Source organism: Micromys minutus (genome assembly GCF_963924665.1).
Source record: "Micromys minutus genome assembly, chromosome: 22".
NCBI classification, from domain to species: domain Eukaryota; kingdom Metazoa; phylum Chordata; class Mammalia; order Rodentia; family Muridae; genus Micromys; species Micromys minutus.
The window spans coordinates 43,027,516-43,040,625 of record NC_137957.1 but is presented as its reverse complement, the minus strand read 5'-3'; the positions used below and the strand labels follow the sequence as shown (position 1 = coordinate 43,040,625).

The window sequence follows — 13,110 nt, the reverse complement described above, 5'->3', positions numbered from 1 at the left end:
ATAGCACGTCTTAGTAATTCTCAGCATTTCCAACCTCCTCATTGTGCCTGTTACAGTAATTTGGGATCCGTAACCATTGATGTTACTGCATGAGTGTTGTGGAGTGCCACAAATCATGTCCATATAAGATGGCAGACTTAACCCATCCACCACCTGTGTCTTCTTTTACCACCTGAATCACAGAATGGGCCACACTAGAGTCCACGGACCCATGGAAGCCAATAACAAGGAGGACCCAGGGGAGGATGCTGTAAACTCACTCAAAGGGGGAAATAAGATAGACATCAGATGTGAATGGAAGGCTGGGTGTGAGAGGGGATGGGGATGGGAACAGGGTTGGGGATCAAATGTATGGAGAGCCTGGAGGGGAGACTTTGAATAGGCAGTGGGGGGGGGGGTGTCTCTAGAACATGGGAGACTTGAAATGGGGGAGGATCCAAGAGGTCTATTCAGGTGACTCCAGCTGAGACTCGTACCAATGGGAGATAGGAGCCTGAAGTGGCCATCTCTTGTAGCTAGGCAGGACTCCCAGTGGAGGGATAAAGACACCAACCCACCCACAAAACCTTGGACCCAAAATGTGTCCTGCCTAAAGGTTTGCAGAGACAAAGAACAGGGACTGAGGGAATAGTCAGCCAATGACTGGTCCATGGCAAAAACCAAAGGGCAAGAACCAATCCCTGACACTATCAATGATACCCTGTTAGGTTTACAGACAGGATCCCAGCAAAACTGTCCTCTGAGAGGCTCCACCCAGCAGCCGATGGAAACACACAGCCATAAAGCTCGAAAGTCTTTTTTTTTTTTTTTTTTTTTTTTTTTTTTTTTTTTTTTAGCTTACACAAAGCAATTTATTAGCAAACAGAAAATAGCTTGAGAAGTCACAGATGGTGACCACGACGACCACCCTTCCTTCCAGGGTTGTCAGAAGGGATAGGGGTGACATCTTCAGTCTGCCCAATCTTCATCCCAGAGCAAGCAAGAGCTCTGAGGGCTGACTGGGCTCCAGGTGCAGGGGTCTTGGTCCTGTTTCCTCCTGTAGCCCAGAGTTTGATATGCCCAGCTCCTGTACCTCTGGGCCACATTCTGGGCAGCCAACATGGCTGCATATGAAGAGGACCATCTCTGTCAGCCTTTACCTTCAGTCACTCGGCAGATGGTTTCCTTACCAGGAAGATTGGTAACATGGACAAAGGTATCATTGAAGGATGCAAAGATGTGGCAGACCCCAAATACATTCTCTCCTTCAGCCACTGGAGGTCCAAGGCTGATGACCTGTTCTTCCTTCTTTTCCTTCCCCTTGCGAGGTGCCATTTCTGAATGTCGTCTCCAGACTCCTCTACCGAACAGAGAGAGGGAGCTCGGAAGTCTTATGGAAGAGTTAAGGGAAGGACTGAGGGACCTGAAGAGAACAGGGACTTTACAGGAAGACAAATAAAGTCTACTAACCTGGACCCTTGGTCACTCCCAGAGACTGAACCACCAACCAAAGAACAAGCACAGGCTGGAGCTAGGACCCTATACACATGTAAGAGCTGGGCAGCTTGGCTTTCATGCACGTCCCCCAACAAATGGAGCAGGGACGGTTCTTGACCCTTGCCTACCTGAAGATCCCGTTCTCCTAACTGGGCTTCAGTGGGAGAGGATGCACCTAACACTGCAGTGACTTAATGTACCAGAATGGGTTGATACCCAGGAGACCCTTTTCTCTTGGGGGATAACCGGGAGGTAAGGGGCTGAGATCAGGATATAAAGCAAATAAATAAATAAACAAACACATACATACATACAATAGCAAAAATAAATGAAACCAGTAAATTCACACATGGTGGTCTATGACGTTCTCACATGAAAGAAGAATCTCCACTATCTCATTTAAAACCAAATGGTAAAAGAGTTAAGGATGCTGGGGAAGGTGTGAAGAGAGCACAGACCAGCCCAAAGCTATGAACATTCTACCAAACAGTCAAGTTATAAAAGCTTTTAAAAGATAGACTTACTTTTTTTTTCTTTAGTTCCTTCTTTTTATTAAATCATACACAACTACTTGTCCTCTGGTTTGTTGAAGCCGTAAGTCAGACAACACCTGCCACAGTAATGCCTGTCAAGGTGGTTACCCATGAAAACTCCAGCACCACATTCATCAGAAGGACATTCTCGACGAAGCCAGCTGATTCTGCCATTTTCATCCCCCTGATAGTATTTCAGCACTGCCAACTTAACCTCCTTCCTCTTGTGCTTGTTCTTCTTGGGAGTGGTGTGAGACGTCTTCCTTTTCTTAGCACCACCATGAAGTCTCAACACAAGATGAAACGTGGACTCCTTTTGAATACTGTCATCAGACAAAATACAACCATCTTCCAGCTGCTTACCAGCAAAGATCAACTTCTGCTGATCAGGAGGAATTCCTTCTTTCCTGGATCTTGGCCTTTATATTTTCTATATGATCCAAGGGTTCAACCTTGAGTGTGATGGTCTCGCCTGTAAGTGTCTTCACAAAAATCTGCATCATGGCAGCAGCTCCACCCAAAATGGTGGATCAGAAAGCCTTACTTTAAAAAAAAAAAAAAAAAAAAAAAAAAAAAAAAAAAAAAAAAAAAAAAACTTATTGGTTTTTATAATACGTATTGCTAAAACTTGCAAGTGAAAAAAACACTTTTTGAAAAGAACTTTTTGAGGGGAACGAATATGAATGGTAATAAAAACCAACCTAAAATTGCCTTGTTATTAATATGGAGAAAGCTATTGGTCTGCATAGCAAATCCGTCCAGCCACCATATCCTCCTTAGTCAAAGCCTAATCCTGAACAAGTCCTTGATTATCTTCAGTTCTATGAACATTGAGGCAGGGGAAGGCCCCACATAAGACATCTTGATGCTAGTAGAAGTTTCTCGATGAAGTTGTTGGCAAGTGCTGATTCAGAAGCTGTAGCAAGTTATCCCTAAGGTCTAGAAAGGCTCATTGAGGAAGGCGGCCATACTAGCCAACCGGCTTTCAACACAGATGGAGCAGTCTTCTACTGGAAAATGCCATGGCAGACTTTTATAGCCAGACAAATGTCAGTGACATTGTCAAAACCCTGAATGCCAGACTTATTCTCTTGTTAGGGCTTAAGGAATCTGGGTTTTTTTTCATTGAATCCAATGCTAATTTACCAATCTGAAAAACCTAGGACCCTTGGGATTTATATTAAGTCTGTGCTGCCTGTGCTCTATAAATGGAACAAAGTTTAGATGATATGATATTGTTATTAAAGTTCTAAATATCTCAAGTAGATCAAAGGATCAGCTCAGTGGTCAGAGACTTGAAAAGATCAGAATTGGAAAACTAGTAAGAAAGACATCTGAGGAAGAAATATGTAGATAGATCTCTCCAAATGGGCAAAGGGTGTGAAGATATTTGTGTCCCATGTAAATGCCCACCAAAGGCTGACTTCAGCTGAGAAGTTCAGTAATCAAGTGGACAAGATGGCTCATTCTGTAGACAGCCAGCCTCTTTCCCCAACCATCCCTGTCATTGCTCAATGGGCACACGAACAAAGTGGCCATGGTGGCTGAGATGGAGGTTACTCTTGGGCTCAACAACACAGACTTCAACTCACCAAGGCTGACCTGGCTACAGCTGCTGCTGAATGTCAGATCTACCAACAGCAGAGTCCAACACTGAGTCCCAGATATGGCACCTCGAGGTGACCGGCCAGCAACATGGTGGCAGGTTGACTACAATGGACCACTTCCTTCATGGAAAGGACAATGTTTTGTTCTTACTGGAGTAGATACTTATTCTGGTTATAAATTTGCCTTTCCATGCAATGCTTCATGTGTGGACTTACAGAATGCCTTATCCATCGTCATAGCATTCCACACAGTATTGCTTCTGACCAAGGAACTCATTTCACAGCCAGAAGAGAAGTGTGACAGTTGGTCCACAATTATGGAATCCACTGGTCTTACCATGTTCCCCATCATCCTGAAGCAGCTGGTCTGATAGAAAGACGGAATGGCCGTTTGAAGACACAGTTACAGCTCCAATTAGGTGGCAGCAGCATGGAGGGCTGGGGAAGAGTTCTTCAGAAGGCAGCATACGCTTTGAATCAGTGTCTGATATATGATATCCATAGTCATGATCCATGGGTCCAGGAATCGAGGGGTGGAAAAAGAAATAGTTCCACTCACTATCACTCCTAGTGACCCTCTAGGAAATTTTTGCTGCCTGCCCCACAACTCTAGGTTCTGCTGGCCTAGAGGTTTTTATTCCAGAGGATTCACTCTTCACCTGCTTGCCTTGTGGAACTGAGCAACTGCTAGATCCTTGGACTTCTGTTCCCAGCTGACCATCGTTGGGGAGTTCAGCTACAGAATATAAGTCATCATAACACATTTCCTTACTATATAGAGACTACCCATAAGTTCTGTGACCCTAGAGAGCCCTGACTAATACAATATGAATATATAATTTTAATGAAACTGCCCTAGTATAAGGCAGCAATGCCCACATTAAACACTGCAGGCTAACAAAAAGCCTTGTACTAGGGAGGAATTACCTCTTTTAGAGCTATTATTGGTCAGTGAGGTCCCATAGAACCTGACAGTAAGAGCTCACTGCTGCAGGTCACACAATAAAGAAAAATTCCAGGGAGTGGTATTTAAGATGCAAGTATCAACGTTTATCCAAAAGATCCTGATTTGGCTTGTCTGAGGTTAATCTCTAGAATGGGCATTTTAAGAAACACTCCCAGACAGAGGTTTATGAGTCATATTTAGAAAAACATGACTCTTATTCTAACATAAAAGGCCCTTTGTCAGCTTTTCCTGTCTGCTTCTGTCTTGTTTCTAATTATTCTCCACTTCCAGGCATTTCTGCTTACACCACCAAACTTTCCCTCTGCCTTGAACGCCATACGCCCTCATAAACTACAAATCCCAGAATGCTGAGCGAAGGCGAGGGGGGCGGGGCGGCCCCTCCTAAGTCACCGATTGATTGGTGAACTCACGCTCTTTCTTCCGGAAAGGCCCCGAAGGCAGGAACTTGGGAAAGGAGTCTGGGCTTTCTACCGGGCTGGGAGGAGCTTGTGCCTGAGCCCCGGGGTCCCCATCCGCTGAGGAGATGGATGAGGATGGGCTTCCTCTCATGGGGTCAGGCATAGACCTGACCAAGGTTTGTAAAAGATGGACTTGAGCTTCCGACGAACAGGGAAGGAGGCTTGGCCAAGGGGCCCCGGTTCCCAGGGAGACGCCACCTCTCCAGGCCCAATCCGGAGCCCCTATTTCCCTAGCCTAGGGAAGGGAGAGCCCCGCAGTCCACTTTGAAAGGGGTCCCTCCTGGGCTAAGAAGAGTTGGTGTGCTATGCAGCCTTTGCTTCCCACATCACGTGTCTCTACGCCCAAGGTTGACAGTCTGGAGATAGTACCACCTCTTAACACTTAACCTCTTACTCGACCTTCTCACCCCTTCGTTAAATTCATGTCCCCTCTATGAAATCCAGATATGCAAAGGATTGCACAGGGTATGTTTCTCCTGTAAGAATCGTGTTTGTTTTTACATGACACAGGTGCCAGCCATTCAACAGAAAAGAACCGTGGCATTTCTAAACCAGTTTGTGGTGCACACTGTGCAGTTTCTCAACCGATTTTCCGCAGTTTGTGAGGAGGTAGGTCCTGGGCTACTAGTTTATGGAGCGGCCGAGAAGTTGCTTCCACCTTTCTTGTTAACAAATGAAGCCAACAAGAATTAGAGCCTTCATGTGTTCACTTTGCCATGATACTCAAATGTCTTAAGGCCTTAGCTAGCACCTCTGATTCTGTCCCCATCAGTCTTGCGCCCTACCTCAGCCAAATTAGTATTCTAGAAGCTTCTGTGAGATAGATCAGCCAAGTTTGTTGTAGTTATTAGAACAAAAGGAAATCCAGAATTTCACAGTTGATTTTTTTTTTTTATTTTAAGGTGTTTCTTTTTCATCTTTCTACTCAAGAGCTTACATTTAAAATATATATTTCAGTTTATATTGAATTGCTTTGCATCCTTTGAGCCAAAAACGCTTCACAGAGGTAGCCTAGAATGACTTACGAAGGAAGAATTAGGAACCTCTCCTGATCTTGAAAAACAATTTTGTTTGTTTGTTTGTTTTAAGGAGGATAAAATTTGAAACTGAATTTAAGAAAGGAAACAAAAAAGTAGAGTTCTGGACAATACACAGCTGGATCTATTTAATATTCTATGCTCATATATTGCCCTATGTGAGCTTTATCCTTGACAAAACAGAGCTTATGTTAGATGTGTGGTGGTTAATCGGAATTGCCCAGAGACAGGAAACTTCCCATTTGAGTAAAATTTGAGCTGTTTATTTTATGGGTTGTGATTAAGACCTTGAGCATGCTACACACACACCCTGCCATTGAGCGACACCCCCAGCCATTGTTTTTATTTCTTTATCAGAATTCCTTCAGCTTCTCCCCTGAGACAAATGAAAGGACAATGGAGTTATTGGTGCAATGAGGAACTCAGTTCTGAGTGGTTTGTACTTGAACAGTCCCAAGACTAGGTGCTTGCTCCCAGCCCTCTCTCTCCTTTCTTTTTGGTCTGTTTAAAAATCCAAGATTTACTTATTTTATTTTATATGTATAAGTGAGTGTTTCGATCACTTGTATCTGGTGTCTACGGAGGTCAGAGAAAGCTTAAGGCTTTCTGGAACAGTTAGGAGCCACCCTGTAGGTGCAGGCAATCAATCCTGGGTCCTTTGCCAGGGCAAGTGCTCTCCACTGCTGAGCCATCTGTCTAGACTGTTTTGCTCTCACACTGTTGCTGCTCTAAATAGGATAAGAAACCCACTGAGTAAAGGGATTTTTCACCTTCCAGTTCCTATATGACCCTTTTGAATCTAGGGTAGAGTATATAGAGGCTGTGGTTGCCAGCAGAAGAAAGCAGATATTCATTGCCTCTAGTTGTGCAGTTGTCCTTATTGACTTAAATAAAACTAGCAAATGGGTGGGGAAACAATTTGCAATAAGCTGCTCTGAGGTGAGGATAACCCCGAATCTTCGTAATCCCCCCAGTTTCCGCTGCCTGGGAAGTGGGTGCTGCTTATTAACAACCAGGATCAAAGATGGCGAGTGTCACCTCACTGAGAGCTTCTGCAGCAGTGACTTCGGAGCCACACGGTCCCCTCCCATCTCCTACACTACCAGTGTTCCCTTCCCAACAGTTGGTCCGTATCCCCTAGTGTTTCCCTGAACTGAGAAAAGTTTGTTGGAGAAAAGCTCAGATCATACAAAGTTAGCCTACTGCCTTTTGCTCTTTTTCATCCGTTTATTCTGACAAGTGAAAACTGCAAAGTCTTTATGAAATCAAATGTGCCGTTTTTGATTCTTGTACAAACTACGGACTATATAAATCTCATGCGGGCTGCCTCCTGTACTTTGCTGTGTGTGAAAAGAAAGAAAACTGGGGTCTCTTTATTCTTGAGAGTGTACTTTGCTGTTAGGTGCAGTCACTGTAGTGTACAGTGAGTCCAGCAAACACTTTCTCCTGAGATTGCAACACCTTCCGGGGCCCCTCACCTCTTCCATCCCACCTCTGATCAATGGCATTTTACTCTATTTTGTTTTTATTTTTGAAAAATAAGCTAAAATTACATTATTTTCACCTTTCTCTGACCTCTCTCAAACTCCTCCTATATCCCCCCACCACACACACACACCACCTTGCTCTCTCAACTTGGCTAGGGCCAAGAGTGATTTTATGTATACATATACACATGTGCATACATACCACATATGGAAGTGAGATGGTGTAGTGTGTGTCTTTCTGTGCCTGGCTTAGCTCACTTCCTCATGTCCTGTGAGTGCATCCTTACTGTCACAGGTGACAGATCTCCTTTCGTAAGGTTGGACTTCTCCCTCGTGTATATTCGTGACTTGCTGTCTGTCCAGTCATTGTTAGTAGATTACGTTGATTCTGAATCATGCCACAGTGCACAAAACGTGCGCTGCCGCTTTCACATACCAACACCTCTTCCCTTGACCATGTAACCAGAAGGAGCACCATTGATCTTTAAGTAGTTACACTTTCCTTTTTTCCTTTTAGGACTTTCAGTATTGGTTTTTCAAAGCAGTTACATTAACCTACATTCCTACCAACAGTGTAAATGAGCTGCCATTTTCTCTGCCTTCGTGCTGATTCTTGTGTCTTAACCTAGTGGCCTTAATCTTCTATCCTTAACCTTCTAACGATGTGATGTGAGGTCTCACTTCACTTTAATCTGCATTTTCCTTTATGATAAATGATGCTAAACATTCCTCCATGTATCCGTTTAATTTCTATAATTATCAGTTCGGGTTCTTTGTTCATTTTTTTTATTGGATATTTTCTTTACTTATGTTTCAAATGTTATCCCCTTTTCTGGTTTCTCCTCTGGAATCCTCCTATCCCATCCTCCCTCCCCCTGCCTCTATGAAAGTGTTCCCCCACCCACTCACCCACTCACCCACACTCTTCTACCTCCCCACCCCAGCGTTCCCCTACAGTGGGGCACCCAGCCTTCACAGGGCCAAGGGCCTCTCCTCTCTTTGATGCCCGATAAGGCCATATTCTGCTACATATGTGGCTGGAGCCATGGGTCCCTCCATGTGTGCTCTTTGGTTGGTGGTTTAGGCTCTGGGAGCTCTGGGGAGTCTGATTGGTTGATATTGTTGTCCATTTCTTAAAATGGAATTATCTGGTTTTTTAAATACTGAATTATGGTTCTTCATAAATTTGGCTACCACGGTGCTATAGACAGTTTGTAAACAGCCCCTATTTCATATGGCTGACATAGAGGATCTTCACCCCTGCCACAGGGGGTCTTCACCCCTGCCTACAGTTCCATTCTGCACAGAAGCTTGCTTCAAGTACATTTGCTAGTTCTGCTTTTGCTGCTTGGACTTTTGGGGTCATTTTCAAAGAAATTATTGTCTGTACCACTGCCCAAGGCTTTCCATCCGTGTTTTCCTTTTCTGATTGTTTTCTGGTTTCAGGCCTTACATGTGACTGTTCTATTCCTATTGTGTTGGTTTTTGTGTGTGGTGTGTGATAGCTTCTGTATTCTTTGGCTTATATATGTCCCACACCACTTATTGGAGAAACTGCCACTCCCCTTTTTTCAATTGTGTGTTCTTAGCATGTCTGTGAAAATCAACTGATCATAAATGTTGGGCTTTATTTTGGGTTCCCTATTCTGTTCCACAGCCTGTTTTTATTAGTACCATACTGTTTTGAACTGTATAACTTTGCCATCAGTTTTTAAATTTGCGTAAGCTCGTAGGTTAGCAGAACTTAGAGTCACAGGAACAGGAAGCAAAGTTTTTCCTAGTGGGTCACTAGGAGTGGTAGTGACTGGAACCATTCCAGTTTCTACCCCTTAATTCCTGGACCTATGAATCCTAGCTGTAGAAGAAACCGTACTAAGAATCAGTTCAAAGCATATACTACCTTCTAGAGAAGCCTGCCCCATCCTCCAGTCTGATACCACCTCATTTCTGTTTCTGTCTTCAAAAGGCCATTTTACCCTTCTCTCAGACAAGCCACTTCAAGGTGGTAGAGACCGTGGTAAGACCAGTTCCATGAGCATGGGCCCACAGTTGCACACTTCTGGCTATGAAGTGATTTCTTTGGTCAGAAGGATGCTGTGTGAAATTCTGTGACAGTGGATAAGGCATTTCTGAGCCCACGATGGTAGTTTGGCAGAGACATTACTTTTTGGAAAGGCAAATCCATGACCAGAAGAAGTACCTATTCCAGTAAGGACAAAGCATTGAACTTTCCAGAAAGAAAATAGCCCAGTGTAGTAAGCCTTCCACCAGGTAGCTGGCTGGTTACCCAGGGGAATGGTGCTATGTCAGGGGCTCGCCGTTGGTCTCTAGCACTCAGCAGCCTGTGGCACTGAGCAGCCACCAGAGCCTGGTCAGCCTTAGAGAGCCACAGTCCCTGTTGGTGAGCCCTGTATAACCCCCATCTCTGCTAGGTCATGTGATGCTTCCGGGTATGCTTCTAGATTTGCCGTCGTTATGTGAATCTGTATGTGTGTGTGTGTGTGTGTGTGTGTGTGTGTGTGTGTGTGTGTGTGTGTGTTTGTGTCCCTATATAAAGTTTTACAATTTCTACTTTTGTGAAAAATACTGAAATTTTAATAGAGATTGTCATATCTATAAACCACTTTTAGGTCATTTGTACATTTTAGCAATATTCTGCAAACCCATGAACACGGGATGTCTTTGCATTCATTTGTATCTGATTTCTCTCATCAGTGCTCTATAGCATTTGGAATACAGATCTCACATTCTTGGTTCTTCACAGAGCTTGGATCCAGAGAGATGGACTTACTGATAAGCTTATGGGGTGGGCTTTGGATGTGGATCTTGAAGGGAAGACATAAAGTCTGGTCTCTAAGAAACCATCCTAAACACCAAGTCTTCAGAGACTGACTTAGACTTGTAGTTGGCCTTGAGTCTGAGTTTGCAAAGTCAGGCTGTGCACCTGACCACTCCTAACCCCTCTGGGATATGTTGGAAAGCCTGAATCTGAAGGGTAGGCCTGGTCCACTCTGTATAATCTGATGGTTACATCTGCAGGGTCTTCTAAGAGCCTTAGTGTTGGGGGCATTAAGGTCTGCTTAGGTTTTGCCTGGATTCTGAGTCGGTGTGGCTAGTTTGGTACTATGCCAAGCACAGGGCCTACATCCACAAGGTTGGTCTAGAGTATAGGATAATGGGTGCTGATACTACGGGCCACATGTTTGGAGGTCTGGAACTTGTTGCTGTGGAAACTGTCTTAGAGACTGCATATATTGGCCTGAATCATAGGTCTGTGAAGGTTGTCCTGGGCTGAGTCCATCAGAGCCTGAAGATCTATAGCCAGACTGGATATAAAGCTGCAGGGAATGACCCCACTGTGTTCAGTGGTATCATTATGATGACTTAAGTCAGAAACATAAACCTGGAGCTGGACAGGCCTGAAGCTTAGGTAGTGTGCTCTGCCTGACTTTGGGCTGGGTTAGAATGTAGTGCAGACTTAAGACCTGCATTTCTTCAGGCTAGTTTAAAGGTTGTGTCTGGGACATCAGGGCCCTATTGTGTGTGGAGACAGAGTCTGTGGGGAGTAGCCTGACCCTGGGGCTCTCTTGAATCTTTGGTTGATCTGGTGGTTTAGACCACTAGGGTTGACCTGGCAGTGAAGTCTGAGGTTCTGAAATCTGACCAGATAATGAGTGGTACTAGGTATCTAGAGCCACTGGGGCTTGTCCAGTGCTGGATTTGCCTGGGGAGGTCCTTGTGATGAGTTCTGAGGAAGAGGGTGGTTCTCACTCCCTACCTTTTCCCAAGTAGAGTTGTTTCCTCTCCACTTGGGGTTTGGTGGGAGGTGAGCCCAGGAAAGTAAAGCTGACCACATTGTGCACACATTACATCACACCCACACACACATACATACACACACACACACACACTGCTCTTGTGGAAGTGTCTTTGGGTGTGGCTCTTTGACTAAATCAATGCCACTGCTCATACAAGGGTACTGAAAGTCCTAGGTCACCATCTCTCTGGTATCCAGCCTTTTTGTTTTATGTTTGATAATTGACTATATGATTCATTATTTTTACATTTGATATTTTGGTGGCTTTTATACTTTTGTTAGTTGTAGGCTGTTTGCTGGGAGAAGGCAGTAAGTAATGAACTCTAACTGAATTAGATGTGTTTAGTCATCACAATCCTTCCTTTAGGACAGGTTCAGGCATCTCTCTTTGGCATCTCCATATACTAAGATACCGGAGTGTGACCTGGTTTGTTCTCTGTCCATTCATCCCACAGGCATCTGAGTCCCTGGGGTTTGTAGCTGTAGAAGTACAGAGATCAGGGAACCAAACTGAGATTCCAGCCCTTATCGAAGTGAAGAACTATAGACTTTCTACTCTGTATTGTAGTTCTGTTGTTCCATATCTACTAAAGTAGTATAACTTCTGAAGATATTATATATGTGTCTCAGTGTCGCTTTCTGGAATCATTTTTAATCTGAATAGCCCCCGAGAAGCCTATTGTCCTTGTTTGGCAAGCCTTAACAGAAACCAAAATGACAGCTTTCCTTAAATAAAAAAGCACCAGTTATTGCTTTTCAAAATTAGGAGTGAGCTGCAGGGAGAAAGACCCACCATCACCCTGATCTCATCTAAGTCTGGCACAAATGTAACACTTTTGACCTCAACTGGGATTAAATTTGAGGCAAACTGAGCTCTTCATCTGTCATTCTGTTTCTTAGAATTCTCTGATAAAGAGTATAGGACTCTCTTTGTATCTTTTGTAAAGAAATCAACTTTCTTAAAACTTTGTGCATACCAGACTACTTTCTAAATAATTCTTCTTTGCCTGCTGAGACCAGAGGCCAGAGAAAGGAAAGAAGTTGAATCAGACCCAAGTTACAAAGCTTTTCGGGTCATCTCCTCTTCCTTCACAAATCCTCAGTAAACATCTTTGTTCTGTTCCAGTCAGCACACTTTATGATGGTCCCCTCTAACTGTTCCTCACTATTTGATGGGTTCTTTTTCCCACCCTTTATTCCCCATCCCACACCCCACCCCTGCTCACCCCCATCACTAAATAGAAGAGAAAGGATAAAGGCGGGGGCTGAGGGGGAGAGAGAGATCCCTGGATCTAATTGCTTTCTTGTTTGTCCTTTGAACACAACTACTAACAAACCATAACCAAGCCTCCTGAATGAGCACCAACCACCTACTCCTGCCTCTCTGGGCTCCAACATCTATATACCCTCTGAGTTCCAAACATCACACAATCGCAGAAACTATCCACACCTAGCAAAGCTATGCCTCTGCCGGCGCATGAGGCAAATCATAGTCAGCTGCTGTGGACAGTCTGAACCAACTGTGTCCCCCACCCCCGGGATTAAGATGAAAACCCATTCTTATATTTCTGTGTTTGTAAAGAAACCAGAGTTCCAGAATTGCCACTACAGTTCACCACTCAGTGGCCAGGGCCATCTCAAGTTCTTTCTGCAGTAAAATCTGTGCAGGCTCTGTTCAGCCATGCATTACAGAGTCAGCAACCCCGTGTAAACAAGACATGTGGATGT

At 44.2% G+C, this 13,110-nt stretch overlaps 1 protein-coding gene and 2 pseudogenes across 4 annotated transcripts in view; 1 reads left to right on the top strand and 2 right to left on the bottom strand.

The window, feature by feature from the left end:
- Window positions 1-881: 881 nt before the first annotated feature.
- Window positions 882-1,314, bottom strand: LOC308435164 (small ribosomal subunit protein uS11-like; annotated as a pseudogene). The gene has a single exon. The product of its transcript is annotated as a small ribosomal subunit protein uS11-like (transcript).
- Window positions 1,315-2,043: 729 nt separating this feature from the next.
- Window positions 2,044-2,509, bottom strand: LOC308435310 (ubiquitin-ribosomal protein eS31 fusion protein-like; annotated as a pseudogene). Its single transcript has one exon. The product of its transcript is annotated as a ubiquitin-ribosomal protein eS31 fusion protein-like (transcript).
- Window positions 2,510-5,020: 2,511 nt separating this feature from the next.
- Window positions 5,021-13,110, top strand: part of WASHC3 (WASH complex subunit 3) — a 38,879-nt gene continuing 30,789 nt past the window's right edge. For both annotated transcript variants that reach the window (XM_080935061.1, XM_080935060.1), the window contains exons 1-2: window positions 5,021-5,157; window positions 5,552-5,650. In XM_080935061.1, the coding sequence (XP_080791187.1) occupies window positions 5,107-5,157; window positions 5,552-5,650 (150 nt within the window). In that variant the 5' untranslated portion in view covers window positions 5,021-5,106. The remainder of the gene's footprint in view (window positions 5,158-5,551; window positions 5,651-13,110) is intronic.